This window comes from Poecilia latipinna, unplaced genomic scaffold (genome assembly GCF_001443285.1).
Source record: "Poecilia latipinna isolate Pla-1442-1.1 unplaced genomic scaffold, P_latipinna-1.0 Scaffold2105, whole genome shotgun sequence".
Taxonomy (NCBI): domain Eukaryota; kingdom Metazoa; phylum Chordata; class Actinopteri; order Cyprinodontiformes; family Poeciliidae; genus Poecilia; species Poecilia latipinna.
In genome coordinates, this window is record NW_015114721.1 from 71,320 (window position 1) to 82,704 (window position 11,385).

Consider the following 11,385-nt stretch of genomic DNA (forward strand, 5'->3'; position numbering starts at 1 on the left):
CAACATCGAGATGAAGCAGAGTTGCAGCTTGTGGATCAGACAGACATTCCTCTGAGGCAGCAGAGGAATGTGGAGCAGGACACACCCTCGAGATGTCAGAGGATTCCCTCGGCCAAGGAAAAAGATAGAAGAAGAAGGAAGAGGGAAAAAAGCAGCAGAGAGGGGAAGAAAACCAAACCACTGAGGTTTTCTGGACTCTTCAGTATTGATGAAGCAAAGCCAGCCCGTCCACTCCTCCACACACACACACACACACACACACACACACAGAGACAAAACATCTGACTGCTGGGATGGAGCTTGCCGAGGAAGATCCTCTCCGCACGCAGAGAGGCAGAAACATTCCTAACAAAACATGCCATTGTCTCCGCCTGTGTGCTCACTAGTATTTTTAGGGAATCCAGCATCCTGTTGCAGAATCCTGGTGATGCGCCATAGACCTGTGTGTGTGTGTACACGTTTGGATATTCAGCTGAAACACTTCCCCGACCGGAACACTGAGTTTTGGCAGCTGGTACAAAGCGTCACTGTCTGAAATCTCCATTCGTTTGCACGCACACGCACACGCGCACACACGCGCACACACACACACACACACACACACACACAGAGCTTATCAAGGCCTTCATTACGCCTCAGTCCTGCTGGCTCCTCTCTGCCAGCCTACGGTAATGAGGGATGGCTAAGCAACAATTTTTTAAAAAGGTATCCTAAACTATTTTATTACCGTTGGACGTCATCGACAAACCAAAACCCGATTCTGACAGAGAAAACATCTGTACTCATCCACACGCTCATCTGTTAGCATACGACTACAAATTACAATTTTTTTTTTTACATTTTTGGTCAAATAAGGTAAAAACAAGTTTTAAAAAAGGAAGAATGTCTGTCTGTGCTCCATCAAACCTCTTAAACCTGACCTGCCTGCTGCTGCGAGGAACAACACTGATATTTGGATCAGCAGATGTGTGTGTGTGTGTGTGTGAGACCTGCTCAGCTGGACACGAGCAAAGGAGACTGAACCGGTTAGAGTTTAACAGAAACCATACTGTGATAGACAATGAGGGAAAACAAGGACAGATTGGACAGGATGTTTTAACAGCTAAATATTACTTTGGTTTTCTGCAATGTCAAGAAATTAAGCATCACTTAGAGACATGTAAAGAAAACAAATAAGAATGTCATTGAAATAAACAAACATTTCAGCCATTTATTTAATAAAATTATAAATGTGGCAGACTGTTCAGACTACTGGACTCAATCTTATGAATAAAATGTTTAGTGGAAGGAAAAGCAACAGAAACAAGAGGAGCTCAACCTCAAAGAGCTACTTCACATGTATTTAGGACATTAGCTACAAATGCCACGTTTGTTTTATCAAACCATCTTCAGAGATGTCAAAAGAAGAAATGACTGGATTGTTGCTCAAGGTTTCCTTTTCTGTTAAAATTTTATTTTAAATTCATGCAAAAGGAGCCCAACCAAGTATTGAGTGCATGTACTATACAGAATATGGACATACTTTTCAGTATGCTCATATTTCTATATTATATTAGCAGAAGTAAACACTTAAAATATATCACTGTGTGTGTACAATAATCTAGAAACTACACATTCCACTTTTTAAATTCACTTCTTAGTCATATTCTAATGTAGAATAATGCAGCCGACACTCATGTTTTCCTTCAAACCTAAATCTGGACATGATGCTCATATTCATCTTTTTATATTGAGCTTCATTTATGAACAGAACCTGCTTCTCATTTCTCAGACTGTCTCACCTCTGGGTGACCTGGTCCTGCAGCAGCGTCTGGCTCTCCCTTAACTCGAGGCGGGGCAACTCCACAAAGTAAACGCCCCCTCCTTCTGTTCCGACGCAGAGCAGGTCACATGACTTCAGCAAGAGGAGGACAGTCACATGCGTAGCGCTGGCATAGAGAGCAAACAGATATTAAAAATTAAAAAGCTTAAAGACAATCAAGCTACAGTCCTCCATGGTTTTTCTCCTCCTACCTGCAGCTCTCAATCCCAGGCCTTCCAGGCAGAGTGTAATTATCCACGTGTTTAAGACAGACTCCGCCCTCTTTCTTTGCCCCACCCACTTCTCTGTGGGGCCCCACCACCAGTTCCCAAAGGTGAATCGTGTTGTCATCCAGCAGCGACAGGAGACGACCCTAAGACACAGAAATAACGCCATGAAATTCATTTGAAAGAAGAAGAATATTACAAACAGAAAGCAAGATGATGCTTTTTTTGCTTGTTTTTTTCCTCCAACGCTCACCTGACCAGGTAGGAAGTGGATCTGAGTTACAGCGGTGGTGTCTTTGTGCAGCCCTGTGAACTCGACTCCTGGAGCCCCGTAGCTGAAAGGTTCTGGTCAAGGAAATCCACAACTCAGGAAGCATTTCTGTGTTTATTTACTTACAATAATTAAAACTAAAAATCTGCTATTCTGGTGTCTTGAAATGACACTAGAAGCTTGAACATAGCAAGGTAGAAGAAAAAAAAAAACAGACAAGTCTCTTAATATTAGATGCTTAGATTAATATTAATATAAAAATAGTGATTACAAAAATTGTGTCTAAATTTCCAAAAAGCATTAGGAGTCATGGTGTTGAGTCAACTTCAACCTTTTTGAGCTAATTCTGTTTTAACTAGCGACCTGTGAGTATCATGTAAACGGACTGAAATTAGATGAAGTTTTTCTGTCACTACCAGGCATTCAAGTTCTCTTTACCCATAAAAAGCTCACAATTTTTTACACAAACACACAAATCAGGAGGTCAAATGGAAAATATTCAGCACAATAAACAGTTCAACAGGCACGGACTTTGGCTGATTTTAATTTTATTTTAAGTCCATGTTTCAAGAAGAAATTTAATGTTATGCAACTACTAAAACTGTAATGTGATCAATAAGCTATAAATAATATCCTTTTTTTAATGTAAGCAAGGAGATCATATTTTAGTTTATTAAGATTTCCTTCTTTTAAATATGATTCTGTAGGACAAGTCATTTTTCTTAATACCTGTGCGTAATCCAATCAAATTAGCCAAAATGCCAAGTTGCCTGAACTTGTGATGGACTGTTTTAAAAGTTGTGTTCAATAGAAAACTCATAATTTTACGTGGTAGGTAGGAAGTTTCAACTGCATGCAGAAATGTATTGAAATGTGTGCAGAAACTGAGGGAATAAGTTTGTAAGCATAAAGTTTAGCACCTACATTTTTGTTCATTTCTGTTTAAACACTGCACATTTTCTTTTCCTTTCAGTTAAATCTCAATGCATCACAGTGCACGACATTGCCAATGACAATCAGACATTTAACATGATGGCAATTATCCGTGTTTATAATTCAAGTCATTGTGATGGCATCTCACACAAAGCTGAGCTCGTAAAAGTTACAAAAAGAAAACAACATGTAAAAATCTGGATCTAAATGGATTTGACATTTAAAGCCTTCGATAGAGAACATTACTAAGGTCACGATGCACAAAAACAAAAACTGCACATTCCCCTACGCAGTTCATTAATATAATTATACTCTCCACATAATTTCTATGCGTGAAAATGAGGAAAATATCTGGAAACATTCTCAAGGCTCCTTAAAAACAAAAATAGAAACAAAATAAACCAACCGCACACTGAAGGTTACAATCCTAACCTGTAAACTCGAAGTGCCTCAGTGCCATAACAGGGGAGAAAGTGGAGCACTATAAACAAAGATCATAGCAATTATCAGCACTAGATGACGCACACGCCTGAACCCACTCGTCTGTACGTTTGAGAATGTGTGTAATTAACAGGGATTTTAACAGTCCTCTTTTTCTTAGCGTACTAAATAAAGCAGAGTTGATCAACTTGGGACGACACTTAAAAACTAGAGCTGCACACTTTGAGAGACGTGTGCAGCTCTCGTACTTACACACTCGGACCCAATGCTTACACAAGCCTGTGGGAATCCAAGCAAGTATAAGTTGCTCATTTTTGTTTTTGCACACAATCATATTGCTGTTTACAAGCCGTTCTGAATCGTTTAGGAAAAAGGCGATGTATTATTAAGAGTCCGTCTTTTCTGCTCCTATTCTGTGCGTTCGGATGGAAATCAACCTCCATTTTCCTCGTTAGTTCTCCTTCTTCCCTCCATTTTGTGTGATACCCATAAGCTAAAAGCTGTTGCCACTATTCCCCAGTGTTTTAACTCTGACCTTACTACTACTCTCTTACCGCTTTCTAGTCAAAAGAGAGTAGTAACCCCTTAGTTTCCACCTCATCTCCGCCGGCTTGGTCTTATTTTACTTTTGAATTAAATCCCCACCTATTTCGCCGCAACCCGCTGCTGATCCCCTGGAGGCCGATGAGAGTGTTATACTGGGATTCCTGAGTGTTGTCACTTTCTGGCTCTGCGTTTTATTCACCACAACAACACATGCCTCAAACAGCTGGAAGTCGAGGTGTCGGAGGAACGTTCGGGTCACGAACCGCAGCTCCAGACAAAAAAAAGAAACACCAAAGGGCTGATGGAGATCAGCAATTAGTTCGCAAGAGACATACGGCGGACTGGACCATTCAAAGTCCAGATTCAGTTCAAATCAGACTCCTTAAGACTTGAAAAGTAAATATCATTAGGGACTCTCCATTGAAACACACACAGCTTGAGCTAATTTGTCAGTAAAATCTGCAAAGCTAATAAAGACAAATCACAAAAATAACCAGCAGCTATAACTGTGGCAAAAGACTTGGACTCACTTTATTGTCATTGCACAAAGACACAACTGTGAATTTGGAAAAGAAATGTCGTTGCTAGGCTACTGGAGTACAAATAATAATGAAAAACTATCAGTGTGACAATAAATTTCGACTCTGAAAACAGTTGCCAGAGTTTTTACATTTGTAATTGTTAACAAAAACGGTATACTTTCACTTGCTCCAGTACATGAAATGCATTGAAATGGTCAAAGGGGATATTTTAACGAGACGCTGTATTTCCACAAGTGGCAAAAGTCCCACCGTCTGGCCTTCATAGCCATCTTAGAAACCGAGAAACTGCTTCAAAAGTTCGTCCTGTGAAGATATGTTTTTAAAATATCCCCCGTCTATTCATTTTAGTCAAACCACTTCATATCAGCTGGAATCAATGAATGAGATACTCATATTTGCGGCATGCCAACGAAGAACAAAGCAAAAACCAAGAAAGTTGAGGGTTTATTATTATTTTTTTTTTATTTATCGGATAGCTTGACAGAAAGCAGATGGTCTTCGGTGGTTGGTTTGTACTGCAGCAAAGTTATGTTGGCCACAGCTCACTCATCACAAATCTATATGGCTCCCAGCACACATCAGACTGGAATGAAGGCAGGGGGCGGGGGAGAGAGGACCACTAATGACTATTTGGGAGTCTGTCACAGCCTTGACTTTTAGCCGACCTGTGGCACCTCTGGCAGGACCGAGACTGCCAGGATCTCCACTTCCAATCGTCTTCATACCTCACAAAAAAATAAAAAATAAAAATAACCCCTCTGGGAGGGAGGCGGCGGTAAAGATAATGAGATATTTTTACTGCCAGTCAGAGAAACATGAAAGCTGAAGTGTGACACATGATTCATGACTCTGGGACATGCGCGCACACACGCTCTCCATCAGCTTCCTGGTTGCATTGTGTCAGAGAACAGCTGGTGGAGGGATTCCAGTCATGATGTCAGCACTTCCTCACAACGATTAGGCCTCTGATGCTCTAACACCTCATTAAATGTCTCAGTTTGTCTGATTTAAGCTCCTTTCCCCACCAAGAGCTGTGCTTATTGGTCAGCATTACAAATCCTCGCTGCTGACACTTCGCCTCCGTTTGTCATCTTGATGCAATCTAGGTTTATAAATTAGACTAGTCTCCACAAATCTATGATCAATTATTCCATCTGAAATGTTTGGCTTAGGGCTAAAATATAGGTCATGTTTTTCTGATAAGACAATTAAAATCATTAATTATCTATATTAGAATATTTTTGCAATAAAAAAAACAATTGAAAGTCGAGGCATTTCACAGAAATCCAAACAAACAAGACAAAAAAAAAAGTGTCAAATTACAAATAGAGAATGATACAAACACCTTGAAATACCCTAAACTAGTTGGACATCCAATTGGCTGCATTAAGATTCAAGATTATTATGTACCCAATGTGACAAGGGACCCTGCAACACATGAGTCAACAATACAGTCTCTCCCATTCAGACTCCAAACTTTATCCCTATGCAAACACGCCACTCACACAGTGAGTCCCCTAATCCGTCACCCAGACCTAACCAGGTCTTAATCCGCACTCCTTACCCTCGACTTATCCAGAAACTATTAAAACTAGGTGCTAAAATGTAAACAAATCACTTTGAGCCATTAGGGAGCAGAATTATGATGAGATGTATGTATATATATCTTAAAAACAAACAAAGACAAGTGCAGTTGGCCCGGTGATGCAGAGAGAGAGCAGGGATAAAGCGATTTCACGGTCTGAATACCGACAAACAGAGGGCATTGTCCCCCTTTTGGACTCTCAGCCAACACCCTCGAACACACACAGAAATGTGGTGGAATACCGAGATGGACAGGAAGAGAGGAAGAGGACAACCCCCCGGGACCTAAGAGTCAGTGTACAAGCTGACCACACACAGAAGGACAACTTAGCTTCAAGGGAGTGTGGAGAAGAGTTTCAGGGGCGTCTGGAAAGTTTAACTGGTTTGTTCAAAGTTCTTTAGAAAACAAAAGAGTCATGTCTGTCAGACCGGCTAAACAACTACACCCACCAAACAAACCCATCTCTTCTGAAGATTTCGTTAAACACAAGCAAAACTTTTATCAGCTTTATGAAAAGGACTACAGATGCATTACAAAGACATTTGTCATTTGAGAAGCATTTTCCCTAAAGCTACACGTATTTTCTACATTGAACGCACTACAAACTGCAGACAGTAAACACAGATTTAGGTAAAATGTTCAAATTGTTTAAAAAGAAAAATGGAGATGCTGCAGTGGGGTGGTGGTAAAGCACTGAGTACTCGACGAAGCTGTCACAAGTTCGAGTCCCAGCCTGATGACGGCTGCCGCATGTCTCCCCTCTCTCATTACCCACTTTCCTGTCTGACCACTCTCAAATAGGACGCTAGAGCCAATAAAACCTTCAAAATAAAATGTAAAACCAGTCTCACGGTACGGTGGATCCCCACCTAGTTCAGTATTCGTTGAGTCACATGTTCACGGATTTTTCTCTGAGGCGCAACTCCAAATTATTGACGAACAAACCAACTAATCATTCTTTTTTTTTTCATACAATTCTTCTCAAATATAAAAAACATGCTTTTTATAAATATATCAAACATAACAAAAGAAATGTTGGTGTTTGAAATTGGGTCTCTGTCTCTTTAAAACGTTCCTACTCTTTCCAACACACTGCCTTCAACATATCACAGCGTTCCTCCTTATGTTATGTTGTTCATGAGGGAAAAACATGACATAATATAAAGAATAAGCTTTAAAATGAACATTATTTACCCTGCTAATAATCTGATTAAAAGCTGAATTTCATCAAACAGTGAAACATAAAAAAAGCCACATCGTCAATGAAACCTAGAAAGCAAACTGCAGGTTCCTTCATCCAGAGAGAAAAGAAAAAGGTAGACATCAAGCTAGCAGCCATAAGCATCCACATTTCTCCACTTCACGTTTTCCTGTTTGATTGTTTTCGGATGCTTTGATTTGTCAGGTCAGATAAATGTTTTCTTTTTCACGCAACAACTCACTCATTCAGCGGCGTGGCAACTGGGTTCAAATCGGGGGAGATCACACATCCCCTCTTCTGTAAAAGCAGGCCCCTCCAGCCGGCTGCCAAGTGTTTGTACGTGTGCAGCCATTTATTTATGAGGGCTTGTGGGTTAGGAGCCCGACACAAACCAAATACACAGAATGTGCAAAAGGTTACGACATAAACGCTTGGGAAAGATCAGGATTTCAAGAGTCTTTGTATTACGAGGAATGTAAATTAGGCAAGGGGCCGAGTGGCAGAGACAAAAAGTGAAATATTAAGAGCTAAACTGCAACAAAAACAAACTTGAGTTTTGTAGAAAGTAAGAACAAGAAAGGCTGGGACTACTCAAGACCAAATAAAAACATTTACATCATTATTGCAGCACACTTCTAGTATTTTCTGAGCAAATTACAGAGCATAAAAATTATGGTGCAATGTATTGAAAAACTATTAACTAGAACATTTTGGTGTTCATTCTGCAAATCTGTCATTGAAGCAGAAAATTAATGTTCTTTAATCTCACACTCATGTCCTTTTGTTGATTGTCCATACAAACCAAAAAATAACATAAATAAATAAAAATGAAATTACTAAAATGAGCCCTTTTTCCACTAGAGTGCCTGACTCGACTTTCAGAGTTTTTCTTTAGGCACTTGACTCATTTTTTTTTTTCCATCTACATCGCCTGGGTTCCCCCTTCAAGAAACTCTTTGACTACACATTTCATTTAATTGTTCAAACACTGAGTGTACTTCAATTTGCATTTATATGGGGTGTGGGAACAGTCTTAGCTCTACCACAACAGCTAATTTCTTCAGTCTTCCTTATTTTTGCTCTTGGGGGAACAGCCAATCAGCGCCAAGAAAAATAAATGCAGCTCCTGGATTGGCTGCTTTGCAATGGAAGGCGATGACAACGTTTCAGAAAGAGCAAGAGCCAAGAAAACCTAAACACTGACGGCCTCAAATCTATCCAAAAATAAACACAACATTTTGAGTTTTGGAAAACATTAAGTGGACTGACGAGACAAAAGTGAAAGTTTTTGGAAGGTCCAGTTGCATCCCACTAAGGCAGCAAGGCATTTCAGAAAAAGGATTAAACCATCCAACATGCTGGACGTGCTTTCCTACTTCAGGAACTGGACGACTTCCCCTAATCGATGACACCATCAAGTCTGGTCTTCAACGGGAAATTCTGAGGTAGAATATCCACTCATAAGTTTCTGGTCTCAACGATCGAGTGCAGCACTTCATCATTTCTACCGCTGAACGGATTTGGACAGATTTTGTGAGCGTCCAGATTGACATGAAGCTGCATGAACTCAAACAGGAAGTTGATGCATGAAAACTGTCCAGTGAGGTTGAATTAAAACAAAAACAATGGACTAAAATTCCTCCATTGATATAGAAAATGTATTGCCAGTCATCACGCTTCATGACAAATGTATCCGTCAAGAGCCAGTTATGAGGACAGGAGAATATCACTTTGCACGCAGAGCCAGGTTTGTTACCACAGAAACCTTTTCTTTAACTTTCACTTCCCAATCGTCCACTTGGTTCACCATAGTTACTGTAACCTACAGTAAACCAACAATCAAAGGAACTCAGTACTACACCATAAAGTTGCTATTAGTGACCAGCAGAATATACTAAAGGAGATTCATTCACCAAATATTGAACACATCAACTTAGCACATGTACTAATGTCTTCTTGAATTTTAACAGGTTAAAGAAAGAAAGAAACAAAAGAAGAATAAACTAAGGCCTAAAACTAAAACAGCTGAACTAAGAAAACGGGAAGAAGACTGTACTTTTTCCAATGAACATTAGTCGGCTGCATGACGTTGCATGAATCATAGTCTGAAAGCACTCCTTTTCTTGGAAATTTCGGTATTTAAACACAAACCGTTTCAGATCAACAAACCGTGGTGTTCTGACCATGGTTTGTTGCTCCCTGTCACAGTAAAAGTGGAAACAGGACAGATTAGTAGAAGAGAAACAAAGTTACAATTTGGAACAAATACATTTCACCAAGTTGGACAATTAAGATTCAGTACACATGACGACAAAATGGGCCGATCACAAACAGCTGCGTACGACCAGAAAGATAACAGAAAGCACCGTCAACCACAGCAATCTCTAAACAGCATGCAGCAAAGCTCTGCTGCATGCACGTAAATATTAGCTCATGTTTAGCTGATACTGAGGATTCACGGCCACAGTTTCAGTCTGATTCACCAAAAGCTGAACTTGTATCATGTGATCATTTTTAACCTAAAAAAAAGAAAAAGAGCTGGTATCTGATTTGCTGAGATGCAGACTTTTGAAATCCTCCCGGCTGCAAGCACTCCTCATCCTAGGCAACTGTCCCGGTTGTCTTGGAAACCATTTTAAATGCTCCCTTTATTAAGACTAGACTCAGCAACAAAGCTCTTACTCTGCCCGCACACACGCACACACACAAAGTGGGGTGCAGTGGGGGGTTAACGCAGGGCAGTGCAACATGGATTCCAGGACAGAAGACAGACTGCTTGAGATCGCCCATCCACCCCCGCACACGATCTCATTCAACACACATACTCACACACACAGGGGGATGAAAGAGGTGGAATCAAAAAGAAAAACAATATGTTGTCCCTTCCCCTCAGCTGAGCCCCAATCTGTGGTCAAAGCAGTACCTCTCAGGACAGAAAAGCTGACAGTGAGAGGAGAAGACAGGGAACGAACGAAGTAGAAACTTGTGGAAGACGATGCAAGTGAACAAAATGATATGAGGGAAAAACAGAGGGTCACACCAAACGAATACCACAAACTCAGACATGCAGTAGAAGTGTATAATATCACAGTCAATTAGCTTTCTGGATCTGCAAAGCAGCCAACTCAATCTACTGCACAGGCATCAGAGGCAGGACAACCTTATGATTGGATCTAAATACTTAAAGGGTGTTATGGGAAAAACCAACATCTGTTTTCAGGCAAGACAATGTTGACAAGGAACAACCACAAGACCTCGGGAAGAATGGCCACCGATGAAACTCCTGATAACTTGTTGGTCTACTTTCTGCGATACTGTCGGCTAATAAGCCACGAGGTCAAAATGTCAGTTTTTATGTCTGAAAGAGAGACTGTATTGGTTGTTGCAGTTCGTGAACTCCTTTAGACGCTGCACTAATCTGCGATTGCTTGCGCTGTTTAATGTCTAAAGCATTAATGCAACAAGAAGACGTTTTTTTCTGAAATTGTTTTGAAATACATTACAAGGTTGATATTCAGAAAAAAGGCTAAGCAAAAAGCAAGCTAAAAAGGTACTTTTACACATTTTTAGCATACATCTAATAATTATTCTACAAATAAAAACTGTTGCAATTATATGTTTTTAACAAATTCAGCAAAAAAAATGTTTTACAGCTCAGTTTAAGTTTTTAGACCAAGTTTCAGAGCAGCAAATCACATCATACTAATGAATAAAATGTAGAAATGAAGTTGTGATGTTGCAAATTAAAGGTAAAGCATGTCAACTTACAAACATTTTGAGAAAACTATCACCTTAAAATAGTTTTGTCCTTTAGAACAGTGTTTTTCAACCACTGTTC

At 40.0% G+C, this 11,385-nt stretch overlaps 1 protein-coding gene across 2 annotated transcripts in view; it reads right to left on the bottom strand.

Annotated features, from left to right (window-relative positions):
- Positions 1 to 11,385, bottom strand: part of llgl1 (LLGL scribble cell polarity complex component 1) — a 39,734-nt gene that overhangs the window by 16,698 nt on the left and 11,651 nt on the right. For both annotated transcript variants that reach the window (XM_015017110.1, XM_015017111.1), the window contains exons 3-5: positions 2,282 to 2,363; positions 2,014 to 2,174; positions 1,782 to 1,928 (exon numbers count right to left, since the gene is read on the bottom strand). In XM_015017110.1, coding sequence (XP_014872596.1) covers positions 1,782 to 1,928; positions 2,014 to 2,174; positions 2,282 to 2,363 — 390 coding nt within the window. The remainder of the gene's footprint in view (positions 1 to 1,781; positions 1,929 to 2,013; positions 2,175 to 2,281; positions 2,364 to 11,385) is intronic.